The sequence below is a fragment of the Delphinus delphis genome, chromosome 3 (assembly GCF_949987515.2).
Source record: "Delphinus delphis chromosome 3, mDelDel1.2, whole genome shotgun sequence".
NCBI lineage: Eukaryota > Metazoa > Chordata > Mammalia > Artiodactyla > Delphinidae > Delphinus > Delphinus delphis.
In genome coordinates this window covers 36,120,858-36,133,237 of record NC_082685.1, presented here as the reverse complement: position 1 = coordinate 36,133,237, position 12,380 = coordinate 36,120,858, and the positions used below count along the sequence as shown (strand labels likewise).

Below are 12,380 nucleotides of genomic sequence, written 5' to 3'. Positions count from 1 at the left end.
GATGATATTTAGGGAGGTGAAACTACTCTGTATGATAAAGTAATGGTGGATACACGTCGTTATACATTGGACCAAACCCACAGAATGTATAATACCTAAAGTGAACCATCTTGTAAACTATGGACTTTGGGTGACTATGATGTCTCAATGTTGGTTCATTAATTTCGACAAATGGACCACTTTGGTGAGGGATGTTGATAATGGAGGAAGTTGTGCATGTGTGAGGGCAGAGGGTATACGGGAAATCTCTGTACCTTCCCCTCAGTTTTACTGTGAACCTAGCTCAAAACTCAACAATAAGAGAACAAACAACCCAATTAAAAATGGACAAAAGATCCATTAAAAAAATAAAGTCTTTAAAAAAAAAAAAGGCTGGAGGAAATTTGATAAATCTCCAATTTGGGTGAGGAAACTGACCTGGCCAAGGTGTATAGGAACAAAACTTGGGTTGGAACCTCTATTCTTTCCATGGTTCCAAGAAGAGTCAAGCGTCCTGTAGCTGGTTCAGGAATACTTGAAATGCCCAACTGTCTTTGTCTTGACAGTGGTGTGCTCACGTAGAGACAATATCGTGGGGTGGTTAAAAGCTCTGGAGTCATGTGAGCCTGACTACAACCCAGAACTACTTCTTACTTCTTACATACAAGGTAGTGTGACCTTGAACCCACTACTTGACTCTATGACCCTCAGTTTATTCATCTATCAAATGGACAAATAAAATCTATTCTACAGGTTAAAGTGAGAGTTCAATAAGATAATACACGAAATGGCCTTAGAGCAAATGGCATTTACTGCTGCTATTAGTATCATCACAGTTATTATTAGCTTGGAGGAAACAGGGTCACTGCTGTGGTGACAGCAGAACAGAATCTGTGTGGTTGTCTATTTTCATGAGCTGTCGTGAATGAGGGGTGGGGCTTTGTGGTTGGAGGAGGAGCTTAGCAAGGGAGAAGGAACTGAAAAGGGAGGAAGGGTCCTGTGGCTTCTGTCCTGACCTGGTCCCACAAAATGGAAATGGAACAGCAGTTAAAGGTTTAGCGTTAAGTTAAAGTTACGCTAAAGACAACGTGGGCCTGGGGCAGAGGGCAGTGAGTGCAGCTGTGTCCCCGCACCCGCCTGTTTGCTACAGACCACGATGATGGGGGCTTTAGACTCAGGCAAGCTCCAGAAAGAAACAGCTGAGGCTGGAGGAGTGGGTAGGAGACCCGGACCCCTGGCTTGGATGGAAATATTGGGGGACATGAACATATTAACTATACCTGAGGATGCCCAGATATATCTGGGGAGGCCTGAGTATTAGGGTGGGAAGAATGAAGACCCAAATAAGCAGCTTGGGGCATCTGTATTTATGTGAATTCATTAACACCCAGAGACCTAATTGTTTCATGTGTTTTCTACTTTCAACTATGCAATAAGCTTGCTGACACCTGGGATGACCCTGGGTCTTATATCTCCGTACCTACGTGGAGTCTGGTATGGTGTCTAGCGCACAGGGGAGTGTTCAGGAAATATTCACTAATTGATTCCTTGTAGATTTGTCTTGAACATGAGGCAGTAGAGGAAAAGCTTTTCCTAATCTTAAGTCATTTTGACGTCTATCTCTTTTTGTTATGGACGCACTAACGGAGACTTCCAAAAATGATATCATAATAATATAATATGATGGATGATATGAATAGATATGATGAGATGATATAATGTATTTAATGTAATGTAATATAATAAACTTATTTGTATTAAGTGCCTATAATAAGCCCAGCACTTAACCAACGTTACCATTTAGCTGCCTAATAATGACACAACTTTTATTATTATTGTTATCTGTGTTTCATAGATGAGGAAACTTAAGCCCAGAAAGGTTATCTAACTTGTGTAAGGTCACACAGGTGTGTCTGCCAGGACATAGGAGTGATAGCTGTGGGGACTTCACGGCTCAGCGTGGTCTCTTGGTCCTGTTCGAAAGTGCAGTACTAAGCAGATGACGCCTCAGAAGCTGGCGACATAAACATAACTGAGGCTGGGTCGGGAACAGCAGCCTCAGCTTTTGGAATTGTGAGCTCCATAATGGCAAATCAGAGGCTATAAACGCTCACCCGCTCACATACAGATCACGCCTGTTGACACAAGTGCAGAGCTTCAGGGACACCTGAATTCTTGTTTTTTGATTCTTCCACCCATTGAGTTTGGGGGAGAACCTAATGCATTCTATCCTGAAATGACAAGCTGAATTGGCCCACATAGTTTATGGCCTTCTGTGAGCACAGGGCGAGGCCATGGGAGTCGGGTGGGCACTTGCAAAACCGACCCTTTAGAGAGGAGGCTACTTGGCTGGTGCCAAATGCAGAGCAAAGACCTGCAGAGTGGATGCAGCGGTCTGCTGGTCTGTCAACTACAGCCAGTGGCACTTTTCATAGTCATGCTTCAAATGACACTATGATCCTCTGTTTTGTGCACTTTCAGATTCTTTCCCCAGGCCTATTTTGCTACGTTATTATAGCTTGGAGTCAAGTTCTATGGTAAAGCGTTTGTCCTCTTCTATGCGGTTCAAAACCCCAGCCAATGATCTATCTTACTCCCCTTGAGTCAAGCTCATGGTGACTCTTGGCTGTCAAGGTTATCGAACTCTCCTTAGTAATATTTTAGGCAACATTTTCTGAGGGCTACTGAATGCCAGGAACTATACTAAGCATTTTACATGCATTACTTCATTTAACAGCTGCAGCAAACCGAGGATATAGTTTTAGGGTAAAGAATACATTGAAATATTGTATTTCAATGTTAGGACGGCCCTGGCAAAGCCTAAATTCTACCCTGTCAATCATTTCATATCCTTTCGGTTTCCCAGAGGGATGTTATATGGAGGAAAATGATAGTAGAATGGGGATCAAATAGCTACTATATTAAGAGCCACACAGATATGATATTTGAATGTACATTCTATGTGAGAAGCTGGGTTGGGAGAAGTGGCTTAGGCTCCGGGCCAGATGAAGCCACCTAAATCCCTCGCCTAAATCTAAACCTTGGTCTGGGTGTGCTCAGGAGTGACGTGGAAACGGAGTTAGGGGAAAGAGGTCCAGACTCTAGAAGGGTTTCCCAAATTCAGATTTTAAATCCTCCCACATAGAATAGAAGAGAAATGAGAGAGCAGAGCATAAGTTTTTGCTTTTAAAACACTGTTACCCTGCCCACTGGTACATGTGGCTCAGTGAATGTCCTTGACCTTTGCCAATAAAATAAACAATTCCTCCCTTGTATGGGTGGGAAATGTAGCAAGAAAGATGAAGGCTTAGGTTGGGCCTGACATTGAAAAAATGAGAGTTGAAGTGAATGGAAATTTAAAAAATTATGTAGCGCTAATTATGGTGCAGACACTGAGTTAACAGTTTATAAGGATTATTTCATTCAACCCACATGCCCCTGGGAGACAGGTGCTAATGCTGGCCCTACTTTATACGAGTTGAAATGGCGGCTGCAGTGATCACGTAACTGTCCACACATTTAGTAAGTGGCAGTTCTGAGACAAGCCCGGGTGTGATGCCAAGCGTCCAGTATGATGTCATGTTTTAAACATCCCTGCTGAGACTGCTTTAAGCACTCTCCTTTGGCACTGCATTGTAGAGTTGTTTCTATAGCTCTGCTACGTTCAAGCCCTCTGACATGTCATCTCACATCTTTTCACAAAATTTCCCGTAGAGAGACCATGACCATTATTTAAAGATGAGACAAATGGGGACACAACTGCCTAAGTGGCTTCATTTAGGTCATGTAGTTAATTGGTGACAGACCCAGGATGAGGACCTCTGGTTTCCTCATTCTCAGGCTTTCCTACGGGGACACCGGCACGGAAGGAAGCTGACATACAAATAAAAACAGGCTGCAGGCCAGGCATCTGCCTTCTCCAGCAGAGCTTTCCACAGCTGGGAAACCAGGCCCTCAGTGCCATGCTGTCAGAAGACTGGCCGCGATCCTGTAGCATCTGGAATCTTTTTTATGTTATAGCAGCCACCTGACTTACAGAAAAGAGAATCTCCAAGTCTTGGTAAAAAGTCAGAATTTAAACGTTTCTAGGGAATTCCCTGGCGGTCCAGTGTCTAGGACTCGGAGCTTTCGCTGCCAGGGCCCGTGTTCGATCCCTGGTCGGGGAACTAAGATCCCCCAAGCCATGCCGCGTGGCCAATAAAATAAAATAAAGTTTCTAATCGATTCATTTCTCTCTTAAGCTCCTGCTATCTCTTGATCCTGGTCTTTTTGATACCAGCATAAATCACACATACAACCTTCAGGTGACACACGAAGAGGCTGTGAGCTGACCTGTTTTCTTTACCTATTTGAATGCTCATCTTTCAGTGCCCTCCTGAAATGTCACCTCTTCAGAGAAGGCTTCCCTCAGCTGGCTCTGATGTTTTTGGCAGGCAGATGTGTCACTGCAGCCCATGCATGACTGTGACCCTTTGTCCATAGGCAAGGGACCCTGTAGCTGTTTACAAGTTCCTCATGCTCTCTGGACTGAGAGCCCCTCGAGGGTACATGGGGCCTTCCATGTTGATATACACGTACTCGGTTCAGACGTAAGACTTGCTGAACAGATGAATAATTGTGTGCTCGGCTGCTGAAACACTGGAAGGCTTTTGCTGCATTACAATATGGGGACAAAAACCTTCATGGATTCCCTTAGTTCCCACTCCTGCTTCCTTGTTGCCTGTTTTCTGAATACAAATAAAAATATACGAAGCTGGATGGAAAAATACAATTCTCTTGCTCGGTATGGTTTCTAGATTCATTAAATTGAGCCCTGGGAGAAACTAAGCTAATACAATTCTGAAGCTAATCTCTCCTTGAAGTCATTCCATAAATCTGATTAATGGGTCACTTTTAGACCACAAGCACAGTTGCTATGTTAAAAGAAAATGCTCTAACAGGATTGTAATTCTGTAAACAAGGCTTCTGCTGTTTGCAAAAAGATTCTCTCACAGTATAAACAAGTCTAGGCTGGATGACGCATGGGATTAAGGTGCAAAATTCTTAGGGTCCTAGTATTCAACTGTACAAAAATGAGGACATTTGATATCAGCTTCTCAAATGTGTGAAATTGAGACAAAATGGATAGAACTAGTGCTTGAGATATAAGCTTTCATGTTGCTTCTCAGAAAAAAATTGTCCTCTCAGATCTTGTATTCTTTGCCTGACATACCGTCATGTATTGTGTTGGTCAAAAAGTTCATTTGGGGTTTTCAGTAAGATGGGATGACAAACCCGAACAGACTTTTTGGCCAGCCCAATATCTTCAACGTTTGGCAAAAGGAAATGCTCCCTCAGCATCATCACTTAAGATAATAATAACAGCTAGCATTTTCTATCTTCCTATTCTGGAGTGTTTCATAGAATTAATCCACTTCAGGGTTAGAATAACTTTAAGGATATATATTACAGAATGTCCCAAAGTGTGTCTGCTCCTGTTAATATGTGAAAAGCAATTCACAAGGAGTCGAGGCTCAAAACTATTTTAAGGTGATGATGTTGAGGACATAGTGGTGGCCTCTCCAACATGTGTTTCTCCTTCTCTTGGAAAGACCTCATTTTTTAAATCTGGACTTTTCACCTTCCCTGTGTAGCCCATATGCTTTCAGGGAAGTGAACCTCATGCTGGGCTCTATGGCTCAGGTATAACCTAATCAGCGTAATCTCATCTCCTGCTCAGAGGGATTGGTTCAGGGATGGGCATGTGACCCACTGGGGTCACTGAGAGATGAGGAGGATCTGTGGAGTAAGCTTCCTGGACCTTCCAAGAATGCTTCTGGAAGTGCTTTTCTTTCTCCCTTTGTGGGTTATTATATGTAGATGTGAGGGCTGGAGCTGCTGCAGCCATCTCATTGCCATGAGGGAAATCTACCTGGGGGTAAAGATGACACAGAGGGGGACTGAATGAAAAGGACAGCTAACTGCTGCAGCTAGAACGCCAATTGGCTGAATAAACCATGCTTGATCACCTGCCCACCTCAGCATATTTGTAGTGACTTAAGAAACAAAGTCTCTTCATTGTTAAAATTGTTTAAGTCGAGGTTTCTGCTTCTTGCAGTAGAGAGCATCTCAACTGACACAACACAATATATATAAAACTGAATCACCTTGCTGTATACTTGAAACTAACACAACATTGTAAATTAATTATACTTCAATTAAAAATATGAATTTGTATATCCATTATCAATAACCATAAAGTCTTCTCAAGTACAAATTGCATGATGTGTGCTTTTCTCTTTTTTTAAAAATTAATTAATTAATTAATTTATTTATTTTGGGCTGTGTTGGGTCTTCGTTTCTGTGTGAGGGCTTTCTCTAGTTGCAGCGAGCCGGGGCCACTCTTCATCGTGGTGTGCGGGCCTCTCACTGTCACGGCCTCTCTTGTTGCGGAGCACAAGCTCCAGACGCACAGGCTCAGTAGTTGTGGCTCACGGGCCTAGTTGCTCCGCGGCATGTGGGACCTTCCCAGACCAGGGCTCGAACCCGTGTCCCCTGCATTGGCAGGCGGATTCTCAACCACTGTGCCACCAGGGGAGCCCGATGTGTGCTTTTCCAAGGTAATTTTTCAGTCCTGACAACTATGATAATCAAGTATTGAAATAAACTGAACTTAGAACCTGGTTTTCAAATACTCTCTTTGTTAAACTATGATTCACCAAAATAGTGAAGAATGATCAAACCCATTATTATCACTAAACTTTTATCTATAATCATTTTAGAATGATTTCTCTGAAATTATATTATTAAGAAATAAATAAAATAATATTATTTGTTTTTTAAAAATAAAAAACCTGTATGTCCCTCCCTGCCAGTGAGCCTTTTTTCTGGATTGTTATCTCCTCAGTTTTCTGCCACTTTCCTGGAAGCTATTTTGAGAACAGAATGACAACAGCCTGGCCTGTATCAGGCCAGCACCCAGCACAGGTCAGTCTGTGATCTGATTGACACTGAGATTATCCCCAAGAACAGGCCTATTTTTCTGGGATGCTCAGGGCAGAGGATTTCTGGCAAAGCAGGGAGAAGAGAACCAGGCTCGCTGAGGTCCCCCTGTATCCCTCCCCAAGGAACCAGCCTCACTGTGCATCTTCCATGAGAAAAACAACAAAGGAGAAAGACAGAAAACAAAAAGTGATGGGGTGGATTGGTGACAAGAGAAAAACAATGTTTTCTTAAAAAATCAGTCTCTTTAGGAAAGGCGGCACACTCCAACAGTTTTTTTTTTTTTTTCTCTCTCTTTATAATCTCCTTACTCAAAGGTGAGGAATGACTCAGTCTCAACTCTAGGTATTCAGTGTGCTAACAATACTCAAGACAATTAGATCCAGCTGAAAAAAAAAAACCCAAACCTTCAGATTAATATTTTTAGATGTGCAATTTTGGTCCTGTAGGCAAACAGAACAGAAGCTCATCTTTTGCTGAGGAGAAGGTACGGAAGTTCTCTTAGGGGTGCCCTGGAGACAGCTGAGTCCCTTGCATTACATGATCTCCTTAGAAGCTTCCCCAGGCTACAATTTTCCGAGTGAAGTCTGCCTCATAAACTGTCATCAGCCAGCTCCAAGTCATAAGCTCCATGTTCTCCCCCGGGGAAGGGAACTTCTTAGAAAGAAGCAGCCCCTAAACAGCTGTAGGGCACACATCGGAGCAAGCGCCTTTCACTCTAAGAAGGACCAGAGCAACTGCAGAACGTCTTGGGGTCCATAAGGTCAGAGGAAACAAGTCAGAGGGATGGTGCTTCTTGAGAGAGATGGACTTTTTCCCTTATTTGGCAGGAAGTCAAGCCCCTACCTGCTGTATTCATCTAAGTGACTGACTCATCCAAAGTTTCTTATTGCCAGCCTAGAAAGCACTCTTTGTCACCACAATCTCACTGCAAGCCCAGCCTCCATTCCCTTGCTTCTTTCTGGGCTACATGAATTGTCACAAAGTTGAGACACACGGTAACTCTGTTTTCTTCCCTTACTGATCGAGAGCGTGTCCTTTTCCTAACAACCCAGTTTGGTTTTTGACTCAATGGAGTCTTTCTAAGACAACGACAGGTATAAAATTATGTTAAAGTACTTGGCAAGACAGGTGGTGAGCCATGTTTCTTTGGGTTGGGATATCAGAGAGAAAGCTTAAGGACAGTCTTGATCGAGCTACTGTGCATTTCACATTCTAAAAATAAAGCAATTACAGTTTGCAAACTGAGTATTTATCATACATCAGGAGCACTGCTAAGTAATTTCCAAGGATTATCACATGCAATTCTCACGACCACCTCAGGAAGTGTTCCAATTTTACGAGGGACAAAATGAGTCTCAGAGAGGTTAGGTCACTTGCCTAAGGTCACAGAGTTAACGATTGATCGAGACAGCGTTCAATCCAGGCAGTGTGTCTCCAGGACTGGTTCTCCTAATACACTGCCTACTGCTTTCCTGAAAAACAGTGATGCCACTTTTCTCCAAGGGTCTCCAAACCTGCTCCAATGTGCTCATGGCCACACTGGACCTAAAATGGTTGTGAATTTATGCAAAACTCTTAAATGTCTAACACATCTGAAACAGCAAAGAAAATGTCACATAATAAAGACTTCCTAATTTTAATCAACGATTGACTCAAGGCTCAATTCCTTTTGTTTTATGTTTTTCAGTTTTAAACCATAATCCCCATTGTGGAGAACTGAACAGCTTCACTGTGATAAAATGATGCTATCTTCCTACCCCATCCTTCTAGAAACAGCACCTGCGGTGGCAGCAGCCACAGAAAGTTCAGAGCTGGGGCCGAGACTTCCCCGGGTGTTTCGTTTTACCTGCTATAGACGAGGCACTCTCGGTTATTGATCACTGTATCGGATTTGTACCTCCGGAGGTCTTCCCAAGCATCCTTGATGGCAGTGACCGTCAGGATGATACAGATCGGTATCATGCTCACCTCAGGCTGGAAGGCATTGACCACGGGGATAAAATTCAGAACCACAAGGCCCACAAAATAGAAATTGGCAAACCGGTGTAGCTGCTCAAAGATGTTCTTGGGTATGAAGGACAACAGAGTGTACTTGCTGGTCTTAATTTGATTCCCATGGTAATGTCTGTTGGGGTTCTCTTTGTGGGACCGTCCTTCAAAGGGCAGGTTGGAGACCACCACTCGTTTCCTGTCTTCTTTCCTTTTCAGCCTTTCCTTGCCTTCCTTTCTCATCTCTGCTCAATCCCGTCTCTTTAATTCTCATAGCAGGACACTTGAGCTCCCCATAAAAGAGGTTCTTCCCTGATCAGTTCCGTTGTTCAGCTGTCAGCGAGTGATGTTCCTGACATCTTTTACTCGCCTTGTCTGCTGAAAATTTCTCTCTTCTTTCAAAAGGAAAACTAAAAGTAAAAAGCCGGTGTATAAACTCTAGGGGAGAAGTATGACAAGGAAAGAGCTTGCAGAGAACAGGTGCAGAGAACCAGGTCACTTCCTTCTATTTGTTGAGACTCCACCTGTTGGAATGCAGACGTCACCCACAGGTAGCTTCCTTTTCCACCCCAGGCAACCAAGAACAGGTGTGCCAACTCTGGGTCCTAAAACCTACCTGGCTAAGTTCTAAAAGCAAGGAGTTTTAGCCAAGAGCCACAGATGCTTTAAAAACAGTATACATTTTCCTGTTTGGGAGACATTGCCTGTCACTCTCCAAAGAGCTGTTCCTGAACTTGGTCTCCTGAGATGATTCAGTCAATTTTAGAGTTTAGTTCTTGAGGTTTCAACCCTGCTCTTATGGCAGTTACACGAGTTAAATTAAAGGTTTCTAAATCTCAGCACTACTGACATTTTGGGCTGGATCATAATTCTTTGTTGTGGAAGGTTGTCCCGTATATTGTAAGATGTTTAGCATCATCCTTGGCTTTTACTCACTAAATGCCAGTAGCAACCTCCTTCCCGATATGGCAACCAAAAACATCTGCAGACATTGTCAAAAGTTCCTTGCAGGGCAAAGTTGCCCTGGTTGAGTATCACTGAATTACATGAATTGAAGAAAATTAATGTGAGAAGAGAGACCAATTTTTTGAAAACACTGATAAGTTTGCATAATCTATTTGCCACAGAGAAAACAGAGGAATGATTTCCCTTACCTTTCATATATCTGGATGTTGGAGCAGTTTATCTCTCTATCAAGGCGGTGTCTCTTGAAGTCCTCTATGCCATCCTTGACCATGGTGATGAACAGGACAATGGCCAACGGTAACATAGTAATCTCCCTGTGGAAGACTTCCATGGAGGGCATCCAGTTCAGAATCACCAGGAACAGGAAATAGAGGTTAGCCCATCTGGAAGGGGCAAGCAAGGTATGAATGAAAACCGTGGAGAAGAGAAATATACTTGTCGCATTACTGCTTCCCTATTAGCCCTTGCCAACTAAAAATGACATTCTCTTTCAGTGTCACCTCGAACATCATGGTAAGGGCTTTAAAATCAAATCCATTTAAAATGGGGATAGTACTGTCTACTTTATAGGGCTCCTATAAATATTACATGGGATGAATATTTGTTATGTATGCAATGGAGGGTTCCAGAGTATAGTAGTTGCTCAATAAATGATAGGTGCTAATAATTACAAAACTTAGGATAATGTCTAGGTGCATATTTTGCTTTATAATTAAAAGATAATTTTGCATATATTACCTCAAAAGAGTGGCTTGCACTTTTACGTTTTCCAAGTGCATCTTTCTCCCTCTTGCCACAGTGCCTTTGCACATGAAGGTCTGTTTGAAAGAACATTCTTCTGGCTCCCTTCTCTGACTTCTCTCTGCCTCTTTCCACCTAGTTAACACATTCTCTTCTTTCATATTAGACTTCCACAGTTACTTCCTCCTAGAAGTCTTCCTTGACTTTCCTAACTAGGCCCGATTTCTCTTGTACTCACTCTAATAGCACCATATCCTTCTCCTTGGAAGTATCTATCTGAATTACAGTTTACACCAATTTACATAATTCCTAAAATTAACATCTGTCTCTTTCACTAGCCAATATAGTCAGGACAATGTGTCTTTTTCTTTTCGCTCATGTATCTCTAATACACAACACATGGCTTAACACAGAGTAGAATCTGATAAATACTGAATGAATGAATGACAAAGCTTCTCAAGGTACACGCATTTGGCCCAGAAGGTAGCATTTCTGAGTTCATCTGAGTGGCAAATACTTGGCTCTAAAGTGTGTACTGTTCAGTCAAGTGGTCGTATACCTGTGAAACTGCTCCAAGAGATTCTGGGGCAGGAAGGTGAAGAGGGTATACTTGGTGGTGCAGATCCTGTTGCCAGAGTATCTCCTGGAGACCTTGGCCCAATCCCGGTGGAATACGTTGTTGTTGGGGAACACGACCCGCTGCTGCGCCAGGTTGTAGTTCTGCGCCCCCTCCTCTGGGGACAGCAGTGGTGTGGCTTCTGATGGAGACTGTGGGAGGCCATCTCTGACTCGCCACTGCCACCGGTACCAAGACGAGTCCACTGAGAGGGCCATGTCTGGCAGCAAGCTACGATCTGAGAAAGGACATGAAATCACCGTGGTCAGGAGAAATATGAGGCTTGTCAGCGCAAGGTGTGGATATGTTTACGACACACGGGTGGCATATTGGCTCATCCACTTGTCCACCCAACCATCCAAGGTAGACTGTGGCACACGAGGTGAGAAAAATATATTCAATCCCTATAATTCATACATTCTAGGGTGAGAGACATTAAGCAGATGATCATATAAATAAAATGCAACTAACACTCTGATAAGTGCCATGAAAGCATTTCAGCTGGTCGATGGTATGGAGAGGGTGTAGATGACCTCGATGGGGCAAAAGTGTGGCCTGGAGGACTGTGAACCCAGGGCTCAGAATTCTAGCTCTGGTTCATTCCTGACTCCAAACTGCCCCTTTACCTCTCTGGGGTTGTGTCCTCACCAGAGTATGAGGAGACCTAGTCTTACTCTAATTTTTTTCACAAGCCTTTTGTGAGGAACAAATCGGACAGTATAAAAAGTGGAGACGTGTCTGAAAGGGAAAGCTGTTTATTCTCTAGGTTTTCCCTCGCTCTAAAGTTTTCTGATACTGATGATATTTCAGAGGCGCTCATTTGTGGTCAGAACCTCATGTGAGAGTGATTGGTGAAACAAGAGAAAGTCTCTTTCCTAGGAAATTTGGGCCTGAGGTGACTGGGCTGCACTGAATGCGGATCCATGAACGCCATGGGCTTTTCCTGATCTGGTTGTCTGGGGGTGAGGGCTGGAGACCCCTCTCTTTCTTGCCATTCCATCTGGTGGTTTCTGAAACTGAGCCCTTAGTCCTAGATGGAGGAAGGAGGCTGCTTTATCTAGGATATTCCAGTTTCTGAGCTCTTTTAATAGAACCTATAAGCAAG

At 43.2% G+C, this 12,380-nt stretch overlaps 1 protein-coding gene across 1 annotated transcript in view; it reads right to left on the bottom strand.

Annotated features, from left to right (window-relative positions):
* Positions 1-11,493, bottom strand: part of ATP10B (ATPase phospholipid transporting 10B (putative)) — a 122,680-nt gene extending 111,187 nt beyond the window's left edge. The window contains 2 exon segments of the mRNA XM_060006814.1: positions 10,107-10,301; positions 11,219-11,493. Of these exon segments, the coding sequence (XP_059862797.1) occupies positions 10,107-10,301; positions 11,219-11,493 (470 nt within the window).
* Positions 11,494-12,380: the final 887 nt, after the last annotated feature.